At 50.3% G+C, this 10,492-nt stretch overlaps 2 protein-coding genes across 3 annotated transcripts; one reads left to right on the forward strand and one right to left on the reverse strand.

Moving 5' to 3' along the window:
* Window positions 1-2,699: 2,699 nt before the first annotated feature.
* On the forward strand, window positions 2,700-5,693 carry LOC123431390 (pentatricopeptide repeat-containing protein At3g57430, chloroplastic-like). Its single transcript, XM_045115188.1, has 2 exons — window positions 2,700-2,774; window positions 2,817-5,693. The coding sequence occupies exons 1-2, from the start codon at window positions 2,700-2,702 to the stop codon at window positions 5,526-5,528; spliced, it is 2,787 nt and encodes a 928-aa protein (XP_044971123.1). The 3' UTR covers window positions 5,529-5,693.
* Window positions 5,694-5,989: 296 nt separating this feature from the next.
* On the reverse strand, window positions 5,990-10,185 carry LOC123431480 (serine/arginine-rich splicing factor RS31-like). 2 transcript variants are annotated; one of them, XM_045115287.1, is made up of 6 exons: window positions 10,089-10,185; window positions 9,841-9,986; window positions 7,753-7,865; window positions 7,357-7,598; window positions 6,737-6,982; window positions 5,990-6,273 (listed from the first exon to the last, which is right to left on the reverse strand). In XM_045115287.1, exons 2-6 carry the CDS (start codon window positions 9,944-9,946, stop codon window positions 6,216-6,218), a joined length of 765 nt encoding a protein of 254 aa, XP_044971222.1. In that variant the 5' UTR covers window positions 9,947-9,986; window positions 10,089-10,185; the 3' UTR covers window positions 5,990-6,215. The 2 variants fall into 2 exon arrangements, with proteins under 2 accessions (XP_044971222.1, XP_044971221.1); XM_045115286.1 differs by having other exon boundaries at window positions 9,841-9,982; window positions 10,089-10,177.
* Between the last annotated feature and the right edge of the window lie 307 nt (window positions 10,186-10,492).

Here is a 10,492-nt window from a genome sequence, read left to right on the forward strand (position 1 = left end):
CCTCTACCACCGCTCGAACCTCTACCCATAAAACCTCCTCTACGACCAGCACTACCACGAGCACTTGAACCACCACGTCTACCACCGCCGGATCCTCGGCCCACAGGAAAGCCACCACTTGTACCACCATGTCTACCACCGCCGAATCCTCGGCCCACAGGAAGGCCACCACTTGAACCGCCTTCACCGCCAGCACTTGAACCACCTCTGCCACCCACATCACTAGTAGATGCATTGTGACCTTTTGAAGTTTTGTTTCTTTTGCAAGTCCTCTTATTGTGTGTCGTTTCATTGCAATCACCGCATTGGTTCCTATCACGTGGCTCCATGAAATGTCCACTACCAAACTCTCTGGTGCTCATGAGGTCATCCATATCATTCCTGTATCGTTTTGTTCTCCTTCTACCCTTCGGTTGAACCATCATCTCTGGATCCGGCCTAATATTAGGGTCGTGATACTCTGGCCATTGTGATGGGTCAAGAAAAGGATGGAATCTCGACGCCCATGTTAACTTATGAGTTTGCAAGTTGAATTCATGCAACCTCACAACTACACCATCAGAGAAGGGCAAATTCCTCATGCGACATGCCGTCATCATGTGCGAGCATGTCCAGTGGTACTTACTAGGCCGCTCACAAGTGCAATGTCGCGTCCAAAGGGACACCGTAAATGAGCGACCACCATATGATTGCCCATCTCTCGTTGTACCGCCTGGCTCATCCACTTGGTATTTCATTTCAGCATTATCAAAACAAGCGGCTCGCTGCATGGCTGACTTCTCTTTTTGAAACTCTAGCCACTCGGCAACCTTCTTCGGATAGGTCTCATTGGGAGGCTTCTCACTCTCACCAATCAACTTGTCGATTTCTTCGAAGTGCTCCAGAAAATACTCATTGAGCTTGTAAAAGGTATATTCAGCTATTGCCATCACCGGCAACTGACGTGCCCCCTTCAAGACAAAGTTGAAGCACTCAACAAGATTGCTTGTCATGTCGCCATATCTCATGCCTCCTTCGTCACATGCCCGTGACCACTTATGTCTCTCATCTATAATCCTTTGTAGGAATTCTTTCCCACCTTCATTTGCCTTCTCATAGATTATGTTCAATCGTTTCGTGAACGACTCAACGGAGAAGGCCACACATGCGGAGTTAAGATCCTTCGCCAGATCCTTGTTCTTACAAGCCCTGTAAAAGTTTGCAACGAAGTGCCTCATGCACCATCGATGGTGAAGCCTCGCATGCCCTAGCATGTGAACATCCACGACCTTCAATATGCCTTGGTGCCGATCGGATATGATGCATACCTCCCTATTGGGAAGAATCACCGTGCTTCTCACAAGTCTCATGAACCATTCCCAGTTGTCTTGGTTCTCCACTGACACCAAAGAAAATGCCACAGGCAACACCTGATCATTAGCATCATGTGACATTGCTATCATTAGTGTGCCCTTGTATTTGCCAGTCAGGAATGTTCCATCTATAGACAAAACCGGACAACAATGCTCAAAAGCTGCAATGCATGGGCCAAACGTCCAAAAGGCACGACGGAACACTCCTTCAATATCTTGGACATAGTGGTACATTCCGGGGTTTCTATAGGCCATCGCGCCCAGCAACCGGGATAGCATGTTGTACGCCTCTTCCCATCCACCGTACAACATTCTAAAAGCGACTTGTTTGGCCTTTCATGTCTTCCTGTACTTGACCTTATATCCAAACCTCTCGTAAACCCAACTCATCAACAACTTCACTTTAATGGTTGGATCCTCAGCTATATGTTTCTGGTATTTATAACCGATGAATTCCGAGGTTAACTGATGGTGTGTCGTCGGTGCTTCATCTGTCGGCGTTGTGCATTGATGAGTTGCACTGCAACTACTTATCTTCCACGAACCATCTTTCCTGAGTCTTCCGTTGACTTTCCATTTGCATTTTTCTACCTCGCATTTCACGGTGTATCGCTTGTGGCAGTCCGAGTGCACAACTATGAAAGGCCTGTAGTGTTTGACGGCATACTCACACAACCACATCTTCAATTCTAGAATGTGCTCGAACATCAAACCTTTCTTTAGGTAAGACGTAGAAATCGCGTTGGGTGTGCTACTTGGGAACATTCTAGCCTCAGTTGTCTTGCTCATGCCACCGTCGACTAAAGCCTTATCTATAAGGCTAACATCAAAGCTAGGTGATCAATTGACTATCAGTGGCGGTGCCGGTACCGTAGTCTTGTGTAGTCAAAGTATATGAATTTGTACAAACAAAAATCAACATGTCTACACGTATATGCTAGTTTCATAAAAAAAAAGAACTACCCAGCTTGTGCTTGGCTTCGCCATTGCGTACTGAGGCCCAGAATTCTGAACTGGTGTTGGGCTTCCCAAAGATAAGTAAGTTGTTTAGATGGCCTCTGTGCTTTCTTTCTTTAGTTGAGATGTCCTCTGTACTGAGATGTGCAAATGAAGTTCAATACTTCATTGGAATGGTGACTACTCTTTGGGTGATTTTGGATCGCTCGTTGTCCATGAGAGTGAGTTTTAGCAATTGTTATCAAAACATCTTTTCGTCAACCTCCATGAGAGTGAGTTTTAGCAATTGTCCATCTTTTCGTCAACTTCATCTCTGACTTGGAGACAACCTCATAAAACTCTCATCGTTGCATGCCATGGGTATCATTCACGAGAGAAGAAATAGTGACCATGGAGCAATATTTTTCTCTATCTTTGAATGTTGCCCTCAACGTTTGGAGCATCGCCGTTGATCAATATAATACAGTGAAGTTCTCTAAAAAGAACAAACGATATTCAAATACGTAGAATTATTTCCCTCTAGAGTTTCAACAAACAAGACTGACTGGCATTTTTAAAAGAGAAGAAAAAAAAATATCAGGCTGGCTTATCCTCGGGGCCTCCACACCCCTCGCCGCTCACTCCATGGCCGCCACTGTCGCCCCACCGGCGGCCCCGCCGCCCACCTCCGCCACCATCCGCTCCCTCACCGCCGCGGGGAACCACGCCGCCGCCCTCCGCGCGCTCTCCTCCCTCTCGGCCTCCTCCGCGCAGCTCGACCACTTCGCGCTCCCGCCGGCCATCAAGTCCGCGGCCGCGCTCCGGGACGCCCGCGCCGCGCGCTCTCTCCACGCGGCCGCCCTCCGCCGCGCGCTCCTCCACCGCCCCTCCCCCGCCGTCGGCAATGCGCTCCTCACCGCCTACGCGCGCTGCGGCGACCTCGACGCCGCCCTCGCGCTCTTCGCCGCCACGCCGACGGAGCTCCGCGACGCCGTGTCCTACAACTCGCTCATCTCCGCGCTCTGCCTGTTCCGGCAGTGGGAGCGCGCGCTCGACGCCCTCCGGGACATGCTCGCCGAGGGCCGCCACGACGTCAGCTCCTTCACCCTCGTCAGCGTCCTGCTCGCCTGCTCCCACCTCCCCGGCGACGACGGCCGCCGCCTCGGCCGCGAGGCCCACGCCTTCGCGCTCAAGCGCGGCTTCCTCGACGAGGGCCGCGAGCGCTTCCCCTTCAACGCGCTGCTCTCCATGTACGCCCGCCTCGGCCTCGTCGACGACGCGCAGTCTCTCTTCCGCACCACCGCGGCCGCTTTCTCCCCCGGCGGCGGCGACGTCGTCACGTGGAACACCATGATCAGCCTGCTCGTGCAGGGCGGCCGGTGCGCCGAGGCCGTCGAGGTGCTCTACGATATGGTGTCTCTCGGCGTGCGGCCCGACGGCGTGACGTTCGCGAGCGCGCTCCCGGCGTGCTCGCGGCTGGAGATGCTCGCCCTCGGCAGGGAGATGCACGCCGTCGTCCTCAAGGACGCCGACCTCGCCGCCAACTCGTTCGTGGCGAGCGCGCTGGTGGACATGTACGCCGGCAACGAGAAGGTGGCGAACGCCCGGAGGGTGTTCGACATGGTGCCGGAGCCCGGCCGGCAGCTGGGCATGTGGAACGCCATGATCTGCGGGTACGCGCAGGCTGGCATGGACGAGGAGGCGCTCGATCTCTTCTCGCGGATGGAGGCCGAGGCCGGGTGCGCGCCGAGCGAGACCACCATGTCCGGCGTGCTCCCGGCCTGCGCGCGCTCCGAGGGGTTCGCCGGCAAGGAGGCCATGCACGGGTACGTGGTGAAGCGCGGCATGGCGGGCAACCGGTTCGTGCAGAACGCGCTCATGGACATGTACGCGCGGCTCGGCGAGATGGACGTGGCGCGCCGCATCTTCGCCATGATCGACCCCCGCGACGTCGTGTCCTGGAACACCCTCATCACCGGCTGCGTCGTGCAGGGGCACGTCGCCGAGGCGTTCCAGCTCGTCACGGAGATGCAGCTGCCATCACCATCACCATCATCATCATCATCATCGTCGTCAACGGAAGAAGGAGAAGCGCATAGGTGCATGCCGAACAACATCACGCTGATGACGCTCCTGCCGGGGTGCGCGGCGCTGGCGGCGCCGGCGAGGGGGAAGGAGATCCACGGGTACGCGGTGAGGCACGCGCTGGAGTCGGACATCGCCGTGGGGAGCGCGCTGGTGGACATGTACGCCAAGTGCGGCTGCCTGGCGGCGTCGAGGGCGGTGTTCGACCGGCTGCCGAGGAGGAACGTCATCACCTGGAACGTCCTCATCATGGCCTACGGGATGCACGGGCTCGGCGACGAGGCCGTGGCGCTCTTCGACGAGATGGCGGCGGGCGGCGAGGCGACGCCCAACGAGGTCACCTTCATCGCCGCCCTGGCGGCGTGCAGCCACTCCGGCCTTGTCGACCGCGGGCTGGAGCTCTTCCATGGCATGGAGAGGGACCACGGGGTCAAGCCGACGCCGGACCTCCACGCCTGCGTCGTCGACGTGCTCGGCCGGGCGGGGAGGCTCGACGAGGCGTACAGCATCATCACCTCCATGGAGCCGGGAGAGCAGCAGGTGTCGGCGTGGAGCAGCCTGCTGGGCGCGTGCAGGCTGCACCGGAACGTGGAGCTCGGCGAGGTCGCCGCCGAGCGGCTGTTCGAGCTGGAGCCCGGCGAGGCGAGCCACTACGTGCTCCTCTGCAACATCTACTCCGCGGCCGGAATGTGGGACAAGTCGGTGGCGGTGCGGGCCAGGATGCGGCGGCAGGGCGTGGCCAAGGAGCCCGGGTGCAGCTGGATCGAGCTCGACGGCGCCATCCACCGGTTCATGGCGGGCGAGTCGTCGCACCCGGCGAGCGCCGAGGTGCACGAGCACATGGACGCGCTCTGGGAGCGGATGCGGCGCGAGGGGTACGCGCCGGACACGTCGTGCGTGCTCCACGACGTCGACGAGGACGAGAAGGCGGCCATGCTCCGGTACCACAGCGAGAAGCTCGCCATCGCCTTCGGGCTGCTGAGGGCGCCGCCGGGGGCCGCCATCAGGGTGGCCAAGAACCTGAGGGTGTGCAACGACTGCCATGAGGCCGCCAAGTTCATGTCCAGGATGGTTGGGCGGGAGATTGTGCTCAGGGATGTGAGGAGGTTCCACCATTTCCGGGACGGCTCCTGCTCATGTGGAGACTATTGGTAGAAGAAGACACTGGAATTTTGTATCTACCAGTACAATGTCCACTTGACAAAATCAAAGGAAATATTCTTTACTTAGAATATTCTTTATGAAGTGAAATACTCCATCCCAAGACAAAAACATACTTTGTTTTCGGCTATGAAATTCTAGCAAATTCATTCCAACGTACTCCTTCTCTTCCAAAATATGAGGTGTGTTGATTTTAAAAAAAAAGCAAACTACTTAATGTTTCAGCAAAATATCAACAAGTACAATACATAATCAGTATCATCGGATTCATCACTGATATTATAGATGTTTGATATAATTCTCTACAAACTTGGAAAAAATAGTATTTTTTTGACCTATTCAAAACTTAATACACCTTATATTTTGGAACAGAGGTCAATCAGGCAGGAGATGAGATCACCAGAAATTTCTACGCATATCGCACACATAACCAGACATAAATAGGCACACAGATATACGAAAACGACACGATTTAGGCACAAAGCTGGTGTCAAAGGACAGGTATAACTTCTTAGCACACAGGGCAAAGCAGGTGTCGGAGGACATGTCCAACTTCTTATAACACGGTGTCAGCTAAACGATAAGGTTCGGTACGGGTACAGAAGTGTTCTTGTTTACTAATGCTAGAGCTGGAACAGCAGATGGAGGCGGCCTCACTGCCATAACCGAGATGATTCTCGATTAGTCATAACCCCTTCTGTTGGGAGCTGGGGATCTTGAGCGCTGGACAGGAGATCGGCTGCAATCATACAAGAAGATTTCATCAAACAAGAGAAAACAGATAATGTTAACAAATGAAGGACTGGATAACTTTCCTAACAGAAAGAACTGCATACTCAATGCTTATAAGAAGAGTTCTGCAACGTTATTGTTTTTTTTTTTTTTTGAGAGAGAGAGAGATGCAACGTTATTGTTTAGATACCAAAGATCACCAAGGAGTAGCTTGCAGTAAAGTAAGGACTAATCACCGATGTCAGAAGTGAATCATCATAACAATATAGGAATCAGATAGTGTACACGGCGGTAAATGTTTTCTCACAAAAAAAAACACAATACTAATCAATCTGAAGTGGTATGGCAAAATCGAATCCTAATGAAAGCATCTGCCAGCAGGACTAAAAGTGCAACCAAACAAAGATCAAACGAAAACAATATACAAGTGCAACCATATGAAGATCAATAAAAAAATGCAAGTGCATTACCTTCGATAGCGATCACGGACAGGACTCCTGCTCCTGCCATATGCACCATACTGAGGACTCACTGGACGACCATAGTCAGGACTAGGTCGTGACCTTCGGTACACTGGGCTAACAGAACGGCGATATGAACTGTCATCCTGCCTTCCATAGCCACCACCACCTCTACTTGGCCTGTCATACTTGTCACCTGGTTCACTATCATCCCTGAAGGCATACTCAACAGAAATCACCCTGTCCAGTAACTTCCTGCAGAGGGGAAAAAGGGTCAATCAGGCGTAACTTTACACTGCACAGCTATTTTCAAACAATCCATATTACATAAGCTTATGAAACAGCATGAAATACATGTATCAAAAACTAAACTTCTGTAGAAAAACAGGTGGAAGTGGTACCAATTACCAGCATGCCAACTGCAGTCAGATTCTGCTCAAAAACTGAACTTCCATAGAAACAGGTGAAAGTGGTACTAACTACTACCAACATGCAAACTGCAGTCAGATTCTGCTCAAAAACTGAACTTCTGTAGAAACAGATGAAAGTGGTACTAGCTACCAACATGCCAACTGCAGTCAGATTCTGCTCACTGTACAAACTCAAAGACAGGTGGAAGTGGCACTTACGTCAAATGAGTAGCATCTAGTGCTTTTGAGGCTTCTTCCTGAGTTTCAAATTGCACAAAAGCAAAGTTCTTCCTTATCCGAACATTTGAAATCCTCCCAAATGGATCAAAATGCCGTTCAAGATCACTGACTCTTGTGTTGATTGGGTCAAAGTTAATTACAAACAGTGTCTTGGTGGGCTTAGTATTCACTGGTGGTTTACTATAGCCATCACGGTCATCACGTCTGGTTCCACGGTCGCCCTGTTACCAGAGAAGGATTACAAAATGAAATGAAGCTAATATTATTTCAAATACCACCTAAATGAGACGCTCGTCAGCATACAACAGCACACAGTTTTATGACTTTCTCTGTGTTAAGGTTTAGTGGAGTTACAAGACCAGCAAGAGAAATTACCCGTGACCACTCCACTGAAAGTCTGCGTCTCCCTGGGCCAAAGGGATAACCATCCAGAGCCCGTATGGCATCATCACCATCACGTTCATCCTCAAAGTAGACAAAAGCAAACCCTAAAAAAGGTAACTCCACAAGTAAGAAACATAGGAAATTTGATCATGTGCCAGCCATTGTTCACCAACAATATTTTTTTATTGGACAAGCAACTAAAACACATGAGCCAAATTCAGTCAAATTCAAACCTAACATAAATAGAAAAATACTGCACCTGCACAGATCTGATGGTATCAAGAGCTGTAGTGAGGTTACTGGTAGATTCCATTCATGGTGAGGCTAAGCATGGTGTTGTACAACTTATATCCAAAAGTTCCAAAGTAAGAAGGTATGACTGGAGGCACTGAACATGCTTCACCATTCTACAGACCAAGAGCCTCACAGACATTGCTTACTGAGACAGCACACATAGCAAGTAATCAAGTTGATGCCTGGAGGATACTTCTAGTCATGGCATGGTATGGCATGATGGAACTGATGGCATGGCACGAATCGCATGATGATTGATGTCAGTCCCGGCAAAACATGCTTGGCAGTGGTAACATGTTACAGTGCATCAGGAAAACGGATGGCCAAGTGCAGGGAGTGGTGGCCGGATGAGTCAGGAGTGAATGGAGGGTGAGTTGAGGAGCCCCGGGGGGAGCTATGTATGTTTGCCTCGGTGGTTCCTGCGTCAGAGTAAACATTTAAACATCGTTGCTGCCAGCTATGCATACATTGCTTGCAACTACTTTTTTACATGACATGGACCGCCATATAATTTCAGATATGTGTTCCACGCCATAAACTTTACAGAAGCATAGCTAACAGAGATTAACACCCCAATTTGGGGCATGACTAATACTCAGATCCTCTGCACAGATTGTGCTTTGTCTAAGGTGCCAAAAAACAAACAGAAATCATGGACCACCATATATATGTTGAGACACCGCCACAAATTTTACAGAAGCATAGCTAACAGAGATTAACAAAGCAAAATTACCATGATGATTGAATCATGGGTTAATACCACCAACATTCAGATTACAAATCATCTCTAGAGATCATGCCAGGTGTAAGGTGAAAAGAAACATGCATAAATAAAAACCTTCAGCAAACAAATTATCTCCAGGATTGTTCTCTGATCAATTTAAACAAATTGCACACTCTAATGAGACAAAACATTACAAGTAGAGTTAAATTCGTTCTTCCAGCTCTCTACCCCGGAAACTTAGCATATGAACAGATCAGCCCCAGGTGATGAGCACCGGTGGGGCACAAAAGCATCCGACCGGCCACGATACACCGGCAATGCGCATAGGCGTCAAAACAGGGGTGGCCATCACGAAATGAAAACCTTATACAACTTCACATAAGTGTCCCACGACATATATAAATTTCTAACAGAGATTAGCGAAGCACTATAATCACAAGAGTTGCATTACTGATTAGTACGGCTAATATTCGGATTTCAGATCATCTGTGAAAATTATGCACAGATAAAAAAAAAGTTAAGCAAACCGATTATGTCAAGGATTATTCCCTGATAATCAATTTATATATATAAAGCTAATAATTACAGGTTAAATTCGTTGCTCCACCTTTGTGGTCATCATGAAATCGAAACCACATACGGCTAGACCGACATGCAAGCTCACGACTTGACATGAGTGTCACATAGCTAACGAATACTCCGTCCGTCCCAAAATTCTTGTCTTAGATTTACCAAAATACGGATGTACCTAGTCACATTTTAATGTTACATACATTTGTATCTTGACAAATCTAAGACAAGAATTTTAGGACAGAGGTAGTATTAGCGAAGCAGCAAAGCAACCACGGACCACAGTGAGTGCAGCACAGATTAACACGACTGACATTCGGATTTCAGATCATCTCTAGAAACTAATTGTGTTTGGTGCGAGGGTGCCAATAAACATGCACGGATAATAGATAGAAAACCTATAAAGCAGACAGGTTATGCCGAGGATTATTCTGTAATAATCAATTCGGAATAAATTAGAGGTTAAAAGATGTGACGGCGGAGGGGAGGACCTGACTTCATGTCGATGCGTTGGATCCTGCCGTAGCGGTAGAAGAGGTGGTCGAGCTCCGAGTGGCGCGTGTCGTAGTCCAGGTTCCCCACGAACACGGGCCTCATCTCCGCCGACGAGATCCGATCCGAGACCCTGCCTGCCTGCCTGCGCGCGTCAAGGAGAGGGATCGGGTCAAAACCAGCGCCTGAAAGGGGGCGATTCGCGGCGGCAGAGAGAGGGGAGGAGAGGGGAGGGGGTTAGCGGTACCTGCGTCGCCGGAGAGGGGAGGAGAGGGTCTAGGTCTAGGCTTCTTCTCCGGCCTGGCCTGGCGCTCGCTGCGGTGGTGGCGTGTGCTGCGCTCCTTCTTCTCCCCCCTCTCGTCTGATCGTCTCGTCTTGTGCGGGCTGGGTCGTTGGGGACGAACGAGGCGTTGGGCTTTTCACGCTGCCCGTGGTTGGGCTTGGGCCAAGCCTCTCTAAGGGCCAGCTCTTTTGCTCACTTTTTTGAGTTTCTAGATAGAATAAGCTGCACCTTATATTACCTAGCTTATTATTCTAGAAGCCCAAACCCAACCAAAAATATTTTTTAAATCCTATTAGTCAAATATTAATTAGTAGGCTTACCAAATAAATTGATCGAGCATCTAGAATAAGTCGGGTAAGGGGGCAGTT

This window comes from Hordeum vulgare, chromosome 2H, assembly GCF_904849725.1.
Source record: "Hordeum vulgare subsp. vulgare chromosome 2H, MorexV3_pseudomolecules_assembly, whole genome shotgun sequence".
Lineage (NCBI taxonomy): Eukaryota > Viridiplantae > Streptophyta > Magnoliopsida > Poales > Poaceae > Hordeum > Hordeum vulgare.

Bases quoted from the DNA above. Each gene is read 5' to 3' on its own strand.
- LOC123431390 (XM_045115188.1), top strand. From the start codon at position 2,700: ATGGAGCAATATTTTTCTCTATCTTTGAATGTTGCCCTCAACGTTTGG. The intron at 2,775-2,816 runs GTGAAGTTCTCT...TCAAATACGTAG, and splicing joins CCGTTGATCAATATAATACA to AATTATTTCCCTCTAGAGTT.
- LOC123431480 (XM_045115287.1), bottom strand. From the start codon at position 9,946: ATGAGGCCCGTGTTCGTGGGGAACCTGGACTACGACACGCGCCACTCG. The intron at 7,866-9,840 runs GTCCTCCCCTCC...TACCTTTTTTAG, and splicing joins ACGCATCGACATGAAGTCAG to GGTTTGCTTTTGTCTACTTT. The intron at 7,599-7,752 runs GTAATTTCTCTT...CTCTGGTAACAG, and splicing joins TTTCAGTGGAGTGGTCACGG to GGCGACCGTGGAACCAGACG.